General features: G+C 44.2%; 1 protein-coding gene across 2 annotated transcripts in view; it reads left to right on the forward strand.

Annotated features, from left to right (window-relative positions):
- NBAS (NBAS subunit of NRZ tethering complex) overlaps positions 1-12,442 on the forward strand; it is a 2,067,161-nt gene that overhangs the window by 705,055 nt on the left and 1,349,664 nt on the right. For both annotated transcript variants that reach the window (XM_085610668.1, XM_085610669.1), the window contains exons 20-21: positions 3,220-3,324; positions 8,877-9,013. In XM_085610668.1, coding sequence (XP_085466794.1) covers positions 3,220-3,324; positions 8,877-9,013 — 242 coding nt within the window. The remainder of the gene's footprint in view (positions 1-3,219; positions 3,325-8,876; positions 9,014-12,442) is intronic.

Genomic DNA, 12,442 nt, shown 5'->3' on the forward strand with positions numbered 1-12,442 from the left:
GTATTGTGTGTCTGGTTTTGTGAGTAACAGGGGCTGGGGACCTTCAGGAGGCAGGGTGAGTCAGCACTAGGCTGAATAGACCAATCTGCATGGAGAGTGGTGGGAGAAGTAGCACCTGGGCCTGAATAGGGCTGTGCCTGCCTTTCACAATGCTGGCTTCACCTCCTGTGGGGTGTCTGATGACCCTGGCCCACACTGACAAAGGAACAAGGTGGACACTGGCAGAATGCACCCAGAACTGGTTTGGACTAGGTACAGACACTCTCTGCCTTCAGAGACAAAAGATTTGTGGGTATAGGAAGGGGGACCCAGACCCCAGGTTTTTAGATCACTTCTGGGATCAAGACGGACCTTTTGCCAAGGAGAAGATCCAAAGACTCTGAAGGAGTTGTACTGCCCCTGTGCCAGAGTGCTATTTTCTGGGGTTGACCTGCAGTGGTTCTTGATTGCGGAGAAAAAGGGAAAGACTTTTATTGAAACTTTAATCATCTTGAAGAAGAATCTCCAAGGGATTGAACTGTGCTTGCCTCCTGCTGAAGTCTCAGGGTTCCCAGACTTCACCACCAGCTCCCTCCTGAATTCCCTTGCTGGGGATTTTGTCTGCAGAAGCCTGCGTGTCGCTAGGAGCTGGAAGCGCGACTCAACGAGAGGAAGCGTGTCGCTGCCACAGCTGTTGCCGTCACATCACCGGAGAAGCGTGTCGCCACCGCAGAGGCTGCCGTCGCATCACCGAATAAGCGTGTCTCCGTCGCAGCTGCTGGTCATCGCATCACCATAGAAGTGTGTCTCCGCCGCAGCTGCTGGTCATCGCATCACCATAGAAGCGTGTCTCCGCCGCATCTGCTGATCATCGCATCACCGGAGAAGCGTGTCGCCACCACAATGGTCGTTGCATCCCCGGAGAAGCGTGTCGCAGGGCCTGTCGCGGCTCCAAAGTTACAGAGTTCACTGCAAGGTCGTCGGGCATGCACGCATCGTCTTCACGTCGTCTCATCGCATCAAGGGCGCCATCTAATCGCATCGCACCGGATCATCGCAACGCATCGAGGTGCCATCTTGTCGCATCGTAACCGGAACGCAGTAAGAGCTAAGACTAAGACGCATCACCTCCCCTCCGGTAAGGAATAGACGCATGGCCTACTTTGCGCAAGCACTTAGTAACAGACTCATCGCCTCCCCCGAAGCAAGGAACCAACGCCTTGCCTCCCTGCGACCTTTTTGTTGGTTTGCGTTACGCATTTAAGGTACTTTTGTGAGAAACGTGTTACATTTACCATCAACTTGAACTAAGCTAATTCTACCATCTTGAAGCCTACTTTTGATGAAAGTATTGTGGATTTTTGTCGTTTATGGTCTTGTGTTAAGTCTATATAAAGAATACTTATTTTTATAAAACCTGTGTGGTGTCCCTCTGTTTTATTTTTACTGTATACTGTATGTGTTCACCAATGCTTTACACACTGCCTCTGAACTAAACCTGCCTGCTCATGCCAAGCTACCAAGGGGGTGAGCAGGGGTTATTTAGGAGTGTAGCCCCCTTACCCTGACTAGAAGCATAGGTCCCTACTTGGTCAAAGGTACCTCTGCCAACTAGAGACCCCCAGTTCTAACAGTTAGGCACTGGGAGATTAAGTTATTTGCCCAGAATCACAGGATGTTCAGCGTCATTGCTGAGACTCGAAACCAGGTCCCCAGATTCGAGGTCGACCGCCCTAGCCGTTAGGCCAACTCCTCTCATTATGGTCTCCTTCTGCATCATGCATCACTGGCTTCTAATGCACTCCTATGAACCAGCCTCTGGAAGGACAAAGGCCCAGCCAGTGCTGAAAAATTGAGAGCTGCCCCTCTTAATGCTGCAGTTTTCAGGCACTGGTTGCCTCTCCACTGTCAGTCACTGAAGGTTTTTAGGCACTCCACAAGCACGCTATGAACCCTGCCCCTGGACTCCAAGAAGCCCTCGAGGAATGTTTGCCTGGTCTCCCCATTTCCCACATTCGACCCCTGTCTACACAGAACAAACTACTGAAGGCTAAAGTCTGTGCCTTGCAGACGTGTAAGTCCCAGTGCTGTGGTTGGCTAGATCCCAAATCTAGTGACATTGTATCCGTTGCCAACCATGCGCAGACTCTAGTTTAAGATAAAGATGCAGAGAATGAGGAGAAACCTTATTCAGTGAAGTGTTAATGATATAAGACCTATTGTTACTGAGAACTTTATCTTCATCTTTAAAGAGGTCTCGAATCTTTTTAGGAAAATAATTCTTTATTTATTCTGAGTGTTACATGTGCTGGCTTGAAGTAGAAGCTGTTGCTTGTCGGTACACGGAAAGGATTGTCACAGGCATTGCCCACTTGTCTTTGAGTCACACACTGACGGGAAAACTGCCGGATATTGGGTGAGACACATCTGATGTTAGGTAGGCAGACCGATCCACCACAGCCTCCTCATGCATGCCCTCTCCATCCCTGCCCAAATCCGTGCCTTCCTACCTCTACAGGCTCCCAAAATGATCCCACTCTCCCTCATTCACACACACCCTTCCTCCCATTCCCTCACACTTATTATCATGCACACATCGTCCTGATCATAACCCCCATAGTACCGTTCACACACCCTCACACCCCCTTCTCCTAACCTCTGCCACAAATACACCAATCACCACTCATCTGTCTCCTCCAACCATGCACCTACAGCCCATTATTCATCCACAATCACACACATACATACTCTCTCTCTCGCGCGCGCGCTCTCTCTCTCTCTCTCTCTCTCTCTCTCTCTCTCTCTCTCTCTCCCCCCTCCTAGGTCATTTATCTTCACACACACACTCACCTACCCACACATGCTCCCATTCATTTCGTCAAACACAGCCCGACCTATCCGTCCACATCTCCACCATGCATACACCGGCAGCTTGCGCCTGATGTGTAAATAACATAAGTGCAGGAGGGTTAGCACACCGCTTCCCTGCTGTGCCTGTTATGTGTAAAGAAAGCTCCTCCCCTGAGCACGTGGCCCCTGTATCCTACTGAAGCTTGAGACCCCCTCTCACTGCTCAGAAGCCAGTAAGGCCGGATCCGTCAGTGCTTCCTTTAATTTCTCCTTGAAGCGGATCCCTGTGTTCGCTGTCCTAAGCCTGCCTAATCTCGTTGTCACCGCGGTTCTGACACTTTGAGCACCCTGTTGGAATAATGTTCTAAACATGCCTCATTTGTCTGTCAGGAAATCCTTGGAGGGCCTCACGCCGCCGAAGAGAGATACAACGCCGAGTTCTTTAAGACCTTCCGAGGCCAGAATATCGTCTTGTCCGCACGGACCTACGCTCGGGTACTGTATGAAAACATGTATTCTTGATTTTAGTTTCTTGCGTTTGGAAATGTTTGAAAGCTTTCAGTGCACACTTTTAACCACCAAACATCTGCGGGAAGAAGGCCGTTTGTTCTGTGTTATTATATTGCTGTGAGATGCGCGTGTCCTGTGGTTTACCATGGAAAGGTCAAGATCTAATAAAGGGCGGTTAAGCGGAAGAGGGTTGAAAGGTCATGTTTGATATTCTATAGCACCATGGGAAACAATATTGTGTGAAGCAAATGAGTGCACCAAATTCTAGTGTTAAAATGCAGAGCAGTGTTCAAGGCGGATTGCCAAAGCTGCTATGCCAGGCGTGTACCTGAAAATGCACGCCCGACCTACCTGCTTGGGCAGTCGTTCTTGTGCACTCTGAGACGCACTAGTGACCAGTTTTCATGCTCTGCAGTCCGCGCTTCCCTGATGCAGACCGCGCTTCCCTGATGCAGACCGCAGTACCTTATACAGTTACTGGAGGTTACTTAGGGCCTAATTACGCGTTTGGTGGTCCATAGGGCTGACGTACCCGTGGTGCGGTCTACCCACCACATTACGGTATCCTTAATCCCTTGACCGCCAGCATATTATGAGTTTCCTCACTGCACTCCTTTTCATGGCAGTGTGCCCACCAGGAAAAAGGTGGCAATGAGGAAACTAAGGGGGGGGTGCCTCTGTGTACAGGGATGCATGCAGGGGGGCACATGGTGTGCCCCCCATATATGCACCCCCATGTTTCTGCATGGAACAAAATGCATAACATTGTGCATTTAGGTCCTTGCAGGAACCTGCTTTGGTGTTCCCATTGCGGCACCTTTCTAAGGCTCACTGCCTGGGACCGCCAAAGCACCGACCGCCAGACCATGAGAAAACTCCTAATCTGGCGGGCAGACTGCTTTGGTGGTGTGGCAGCAGGACGCTGGCGTGGCAGCCCACTGCCACAACACCAAAGTCATAATCAAGCCCTTAAGCCGATACTGGGGGTCCCTCCAGTCAGAGGCAGGTGCCTCCTGTAAGCAGAGCAGAGTGTGGTATGTTAGCCGAACACTAGAAGCACTTCTGGTGTCCGCCACCGCCCCCTCAGTCTCGGGATACCAGAGAATTATGAATAAAGGAAATTCCCTTGAATGTCTACTTTTGCTGAAAATGGAAAGAAACTGCGTCCATAAACTCACCTGTGCTTTTGTTTTGAGCATTCCAGACCATAGAGAGCGCATCAGCGTTTCAACTTGCATGTTCACATTCACTGAGCTAATTCATTTTGCATGTTTTCTATGTCCTAAATAAATATGCCAAAGCTGGATTTTAGTGGCCTTAGTTGTTGTTGATGTTTGTTTTCACAAAGATGCCATCCTAATATAGTTAGTTTTTAGAAGTCTTATGTAGGTTTAAACTCTCTACTTCATATCTAGAACACTTCGTTAGAGGTATTTGTGCATTACGCTCCTGTCATTCACGAGCAGAGCAGCCATCAACGTCTAGTGCCTGGAAGCAAGTGAGGCCAGGGAGCAAGGGGCAGTGGATGGGATGGGGAAAGAAAATCTGATGTGGAAATTGACAGCAATGGGGCGATCCATTCGCAGAGGGGATGACGGGGAAATAACGGTGAGCCAAGGGGGGCGCGGAGTGAGGGCGGTGGACAGGCAGCTGCGGAATAGGAGATGGTAGTGACTGGAAGGGGGATAGGGAGTGAGTTAGGCAGGAAGGCACGATGAAGAGCCAAGACTGGGAATGTAAGAGACTAGTTGTGTAGGGCTTCCAATTAAAACCCATCATCAAAACCCAATAGAAACAGTAATGAGGCAATGTAATATTCCCGAAATGCCATGAGATTGATGGACAGACCAGTCAAGCAAACACATGAAAGCCAAGAGCTGAAGGGCACTGACCAAAAGCCCACCCTTGTTATATATTTCATATTATATCAATCATGACATGAGGTCTCCTAGACGTCTAGAATGGTCTCTTACAAGATCTTAAGAGTATTTTGCTTTGACACAACATAAGCTTTTGTTTTTTTAATTAAGGGAAAATTGTGGGGTTTCTGTGTGCTAAAGAGGACACTACTGAAGAAGGGGAATATTTACATTTCTTCAAGTGACCTTGTGCACATTTCTGCAAATATTTTGGGCAAGGTAAGGATTACATTTGTATATGGTCACAATTGTAACCCTTTAATCAATAGATAAAGCTCCACTGAAAAATCTAGCGAGAGCAGTAATCTGCTGCCATGTTGCGTACCGGCAATCGGTATTATGGTCTCATCAGCAAGGAGTGTATACCAGTGGCATATTGTATACATTTGTGTGTCACCCTAAGTGGGATGGCTGTGCCCAGACGTGGGTCCCGTGCACACTGTCTTTGGAACCAAGCTATGCCCAGCTAATGAGCCCATAAAAAGGGTAAAACCGGTTCTGGGTTGCCTTTGTTCCAGTTCAGGGAGGACTTGGCTTGCCAGTTCGAGCTGAACTGTTCCTATTGGACCAGGGTTAAGACTGATTTGCATATAGCTGGGGCCAGACTGAGGTGGCATGGTGTGCAAAATAAGGATGGACTGGAATGCGGTCCCAAGTGATTACCAGTGGCTGAGATTAATTCAAGCATTCCATCCATCAATTTTTGTATACTTTTGTGTGTTGCCCTGAATGGAGCCAGATATGCCCAGATGTGGGTCCCATGCACACTGTGTCACTGGAACAAAGCTGTATCTGGCTGATGAGCCCATAATAAGGGCAAAACCGGTCCTGGGTTGCTTGTGTTTCAATTCAGGGAGGACTTGGCTTGGCAGTACAGGCTGGACTTTACCTGTTGGAGTAGGGTCAAGCCTGATTTGCAAATAGCTGGGTCCAAACTGAGGAATGGGTGCAAAATAACAATGGACTGGGCTGCGGCCTTAAGTTATTACCAGTGGCTGAGATTAATCCAAGCATTCCATCTATCTTTTTTTTTTTTTATTCTTTGGATCAGGGCATTCCTACAATCCTAAAATGAGCAATAGTAACGCCCATTAAAAAAAAAATCTAATCTGTGCCTCTATGATCCTATCAACTACCTGCCTATATCTGTATTGCATTATATCGTCAAACTGCTTGGTGACCAGACAACTTAAAAATTTGATTGAAAATAATAAGCTACTAGTCAATAACCAAGCCAGCTTTCGCCCTTGAATTTGGCACTGAAGTGGTCATTACTTTTGCAATAGATTATCTCATGATGATCGCCGACATCGGAGATACAGGAGTAGTCATACTCTGGATATCTCTGCTGCCTTCGACACCATAAACCATCAAATCCGCCTTCATTGTCTCAGAAATTGCAACATTTAGGATAAGGCCTTTGCATGGCTCAGATCATTCAGCTACAACAGATGTCAACAGATCCAGCTAGGACCTTTTTCCTTTGAAGTTAGCTCTCTGCATTGGGGAGTTCCACGACTGGGGCGTAATGTAGGCCCCTGCAACCTCGGTGGGACAGAAATGGCCTAATCCTTCAGTCTTTAAGTGCCCTATCTTTTCCTACCTGCCAAGTCAATAAATCACCTACAGATAATATTAAACACCCTAATTCACACCATCTTCAATCGAAGAAAAAGTTTGAACCAGTTACATCTGTCCGCCAGCATTTAAACTGGGTACCAGTAAAAAACAGAATCCTTTTCAAATCAGCCAGCATTATGCACAATATTTTCCATGAATCTGCTTCATCCTTTCTGCGTGATATTTTTGATATCTATACACCTGTTTGTAATCTCAGATCAAAGAAAAATTGTACCTTCCTTGTTCTGCAATGCAAGTACAAGAAGTGGGGTGAGAGAGCATGCAGGGTCCAAGGAGCCAGACTGTGCAACTCTATCCCAATTAACATCCGATGTCAATTGTCAATCCTGATTTTCAGGAAAATCCACAAGACATAGTTATTTTCAAGTTGTGCCACCTTACTGTTCAGGTCAAGCCACCAAATGCCAAGAGACTTCTATGGAGGGACAGAGTGGTCAATTAAACCCCATAAATAATACCAGGTTGTACCATTTCAGAACACTATTATGGAAAGGAGTCAAAGTTTCATTGTACATGTTGATCTTCAAAAGCATACACAGCACAATATTGCATAGTAGATATTTTTGATAAAGGAACAGTATTTTCATTGTATCTTTAAGAAAATGTATGTCTTTATTTTGTGTACAATAAAGCTTTACATACACCCTGTTATAATGTCAGCAAAGTAAAACAAATGAAGATGTAAAGGCAATTTGCAAATGGCACTGTGCCCCTATAGCACTGTATCTGAAAAGCTTACACTTCCTAAATGAAAAAAAGCCAAAATCAACATTTTAAATGTTGTGTCGATAAAACAAAGTGCGTACACCAAAGAACACACCGAGACTCAGTTACAAGCTACATGGGATTTTGCACCTTGCAGTCTAACAAAAGTACTACTTTTTGATTGATGCTTCTGTCGCCAATCCTTAATGGGAACCCAAACGAGACATTGTAATCATCCAGGAAATGCCATGGGCATGAGGACAGCCCTCTCAACCCATGGCAAACCATGAGAACGACTGGCTGAAGAGGGCTGATCTAAGGCATAGTCTCTCTCTGTACCTGTCTGAAGAATTAATTCCAATGACCTCCACATAGTGAAATCTGTGTAGTCAGACGTAAAAAGGCTCACTCGCTAACCTATTCGGGCACTTTGTGTGGCACTCACCAGCGAAATGAGGTCCAGTGCGAACCACAGCTTCTTGCACAGGTGAGGCATCTCTTGTGTTCCTCGCTGGACCCCATTTTGCCAGGGAGATCTACATAAAGTGTACAAACTGCAAGATCCGCCCGTGCGGCAAATTTACAGGGATCCTTTTTTTGCTCATTTCTAGCATATCTTTTTTCAGAGATTTCACTGTATCTGATCAGAAAGACTTAACTTTCCAAAATCATGTCCTTTATGTGATCATAAGTTCTCTCCTTTCAGATATCTTGATGCCATAACAGATGCCATGCCTGGCGTCTAAGCGGAAAATTTACAAATCATTTGAAAAAGTTATAGAGAGAAAGTGAAAAGACAGGGTGGTTATTTTTTAGAGCTGTTAGATTTATGCATCAAAAATTGTTATTCATGTTGTGCTGTTGCAGAAAATTGCCCAAACCAGCGGGAGCAGTAATAATCTTACTTTCTCATTACTTTTTTGAACGGATGGCTAGGCTGCTATTTTCTTGATATTATTTAGTTTGTGTTTAAATAAACTATGAAAGGGCAATGGATAGCGAATAAAAGGTCTGCAGCCCAATTGAGACGCGCTGTGTAAATCGAGTTGTTGCTCTTAACAGAGTTAGAAACAGTTCATTGCTTTGTACCGCCCTGTAGAATATTGTAATCTTTGATCTTGCCTTTTCCTGACAGAACCAACATTTAACGTTTCCCTGGCGAAACTTATTAAATAAAAGGCCATGACAATAAAAGCGAGGAGCCTGATGCACCTTGTGATCCTTGTCCAAAAGAGGATTCATGCCATTACATTGACTCTTTGACATTTGCAGGAAAGCAATGTGCAGGCGCTGGGGATTCTGTTCACCTACCACGGGTCCGAGCTGCTGCCTCATCACCTGGCAATTCTCTCCAACTTCCCGGAGACCACCTCGCCTCACAAATACAGAAGCCTGCTCCCCGAGGCCTGGTAAGAATGTGTGCTCCGACCTTTAGTCACTCTGCCGTGTTTCAAAGTGTTGGAAAATGTTCTTGAAGGGGAAGGTAACATTTTACAATCTGCTATTCTTTTGCTGCATTTCGTCAAGGGGGTGCAGAGAAAAAAGGGTGATCCCAAAACAGGCGTAAAATCCTTTTTACAATCCTTTTTACATGGACTTTTATTTTTCGCATAGCGCAAAACCTATCAGTAGGATTTGTACAAAATGTGGAAGTATTATTTAATATGGTGCACAGATGATTTTTCGGGTACTACAGGTAAGTAGGGTAAGCATTTTATACGTATTTAGTCTTTTTAATTTAGCTAAATCTGTGGCTGCATTAGTACAGCAGTACTACCAAGGTATATAGTGATGACAGGTCATTAGCTAATATTTTCATTTTAAGTTTCCCTGTGTTCTGTGTTACGCCATTTAATGTAGGTAAGTATTAGGTTTGGTATTTTTCCCGTACCTATTACCACTTTATTAAAGTGGTAATATGTAGAGAAGAATATTTATATGTTTATATATATATATCTTTATATATATATATATATATATATATATATATATATTTTAAATCGGGAGCACTGCGGTGCCGAAATATTTAAAAAAAAATAATTTACAAATATACTATGACACTATATTTTATAGGTTTAGTGAGCTAAAGTGTATTTTCAGTTTTTTACATATTTAAATATGTACATAAAAATTTACAGAGTACCTCACTAATTGCTAAAAATTGCAGCGGTACGTAACAAAAATAACGCAGTTCAGAGTATACTGCTTGAAAACTTTAAATTAAAAAAGAAAAATGTTAACCTTACAAAATGTTTTTGGGGTATTGCGGTACTGCAGTGCAATCCATAATTTACAAAAAGAATTATGGAAACTGACATATTTTGATCTATTATTACCACTTTTGGTTAGGGCAAATATATTCCACACCTAAAGCTTGCCAACATTGAAAAGCGTAATGCAGAATACCGGCAAAGTGTACCTAAAAACAACATAGCTATTTTTAACTTTTCTAAAGCCAATGATTAGACAATCAGCTAATGAGTTGTAATCACTATGTACTGTGGTACTATCACAAAATACCCCCATATTTCGCTCAAATAATGCAATAACAGATTTCACTAACTTTAAATGTCTTAAAACATATACATTAGTTACACTACTTTCCTAAGCTACACAAAATAGTCATGTTGGCACTATAATATGTAATCCTGTCGCATTGTAACAAAATCCAACTGGTAGTTTTTGAAGACCAGAAAGTATCAAAGTATATGTGAAATACATTGCGATTAAGCACATTTTGAGAACCCCCTCCCCCTTTTTCTTTGACTAAACCCTGCAAAACGTTTACTCCTTTCACAATGAAATGGGTGGGAAAAGTATGCTAAATGTAGCAGAGAGCCGGCGAACGGGTCCAAAATTATTAAGTTAGAGAATATGAAAAAAAAATCCTTAGCTCGATAATATTTGCACATTTACAAACTAAAAAGGTAACATATAACCACCGAAATAAATTGGTGATCAGTTAATATCAATACAAGTTAATACTTAATTATATGTAACACCCTAAGCTATAAGGCAGCAAAACACTGACCGCACAATAATGGAAATTTGTGATAAAAAAACTATATGGCTGATTTTTACCTTTGCTAAACACAGCCATGAACCAATCGCATACCCCATTGTGAGCCCCATGTACTGTGGCATACAGTGAACTTAGCACTGTGCAACATAGCATAATATATAAATATGTTTTCCATAAAGTATAACTTTAGCAATACTTACACTATTTACATATCCAGCGAGAAATTTTACATTTCCATATTATAATTAAGGCTCCCTGTTTTCTGTTTTTACTGATTTATACAGATAAATACAGACAGAAAACCATTTATTTTCTTGTCTGTATTTATTTTTAAATTTGGATGAAAACAGAAATTGATTCTAAATACTGACTGCCAGGTCAATAGCTGTGTAGATTGATAGGTAAGGGTGTTAAAAATTAAAAATAATTTAGTAAAGAGACTTAAACAGCAGTAAATATGCACAAGTTTGATATTGAAATTTTCATGTAAGTGCATTGATTTATCTTCTGCTGCTGGTTCCTATCATTGAATCCTGGCAAGTGTTCAAGCATGAGTTCATATTTATCGGTTAAATAAATGGGAAAATATGCTAGTTTGAGCTTCATTTTTTCTCAAAACCGAAAATAAATATGGCTGATACAGATAAAAATAGCAAAAAGTGAATATGGATAAATACAGATGGAAATTAAAAATAAAGCTGGGAGCCCTAATTATAATATATATTTTGCAAATATAAAATTGAATTTATTTTCACACACTTTAGCTCTGTTTCCTTTAATTTACATGGTCCACTTTACGCCACTTTACTCTATAACAATTAACATCTGAAAGAGACTGTAGTTATAGATTCCTTACCTTAGAATCACCCCCAGGCGTCAGATTGGATCCAGAGAATTTTTTTCGTAGCAGTACCCCTGCACGTTGGTAGGTGGCATTGGTCGACTCAGCTTCCGGCGTTGGGGTCGTGTTCGCCGGGATGACGTCAAGGTGTCTACTTAGACGCCCCCCTGTGCACTGATGTCAGTTCTTTATTTTTCCGCACCAGTCAGCGCAGATCCGGAGAGAGTGTGACCCGTAGTCACTTTTTGACTAACTCTTTTTTGACTTTTGTCGACATCTTTTTGAGTATTAGACTCCTGGTGCATGAGGGGATGTCCAGCTGTCGGCCCAGTTTCAAGCCTTGTGACTCCTGTCATAAGTTGATGTCGGTGATGAATCCGCACCTCGTGTCTCTCTGGTGCCTGGAGCGTAACCACAACCCGTAGTCGTGCTCCGAATGCCGGGCCTTGAACCCGCAGTCTTTGGGGGAGCGGTCCCGAAAGCTTTTGGAGGCCCGGCAGTCAGCTCCGCGCCATTCGAGGTCCCGGTCGAGGGAAAGGTAGTGGGACTAGACACGGAGCCACCATCATTTGTCCTCGAAGTCTTCGCACTCCTCGGGTAGGTCAAAGCACAAGAGGAAGGTGAAGAAGCAGCATTTCTCTTCGTCTGATCCCCGTCCATTGGCCGACATGACGCGGGACCCGGAGGGTCGTCGCTCTCCCGCTCCTTCCTCCTGCTCCACGCATCCCTCCCTTTCCTGGAGCCGGAGCGTCCCCTGCCCAGCTCCGTGCATTTTACGAAGCGCTGCACAGAATCTTTGGGCAGCCCGACTCTGCAGGCTCACCTTCAGGAACCACGGACTCGGCTGGGGGCTACTCCAGCCTCGGTGCCGCAGTGTCCCCAAGGAACCAGGACTGGATCTGGATCGTTGCCAGTCGAAATCACGGTACCTTCCCAGACACCAATTCCAGTGACGATGCCCCCGAAGTCGGTTAT

Source organism: Triturus cristatus, chromosome 6, assembly GCF_964204655.1.
Source record: "Triturus cristatus chromosome 6, aTriCri1.1, whole genome shotgun sequence".
Classification (NCBI taxonomy): Eukaryota; Metazoa; Chordata; class Amphibia; order Caudata; family Salamandridae; genus Triturus; species Triturus cristatus.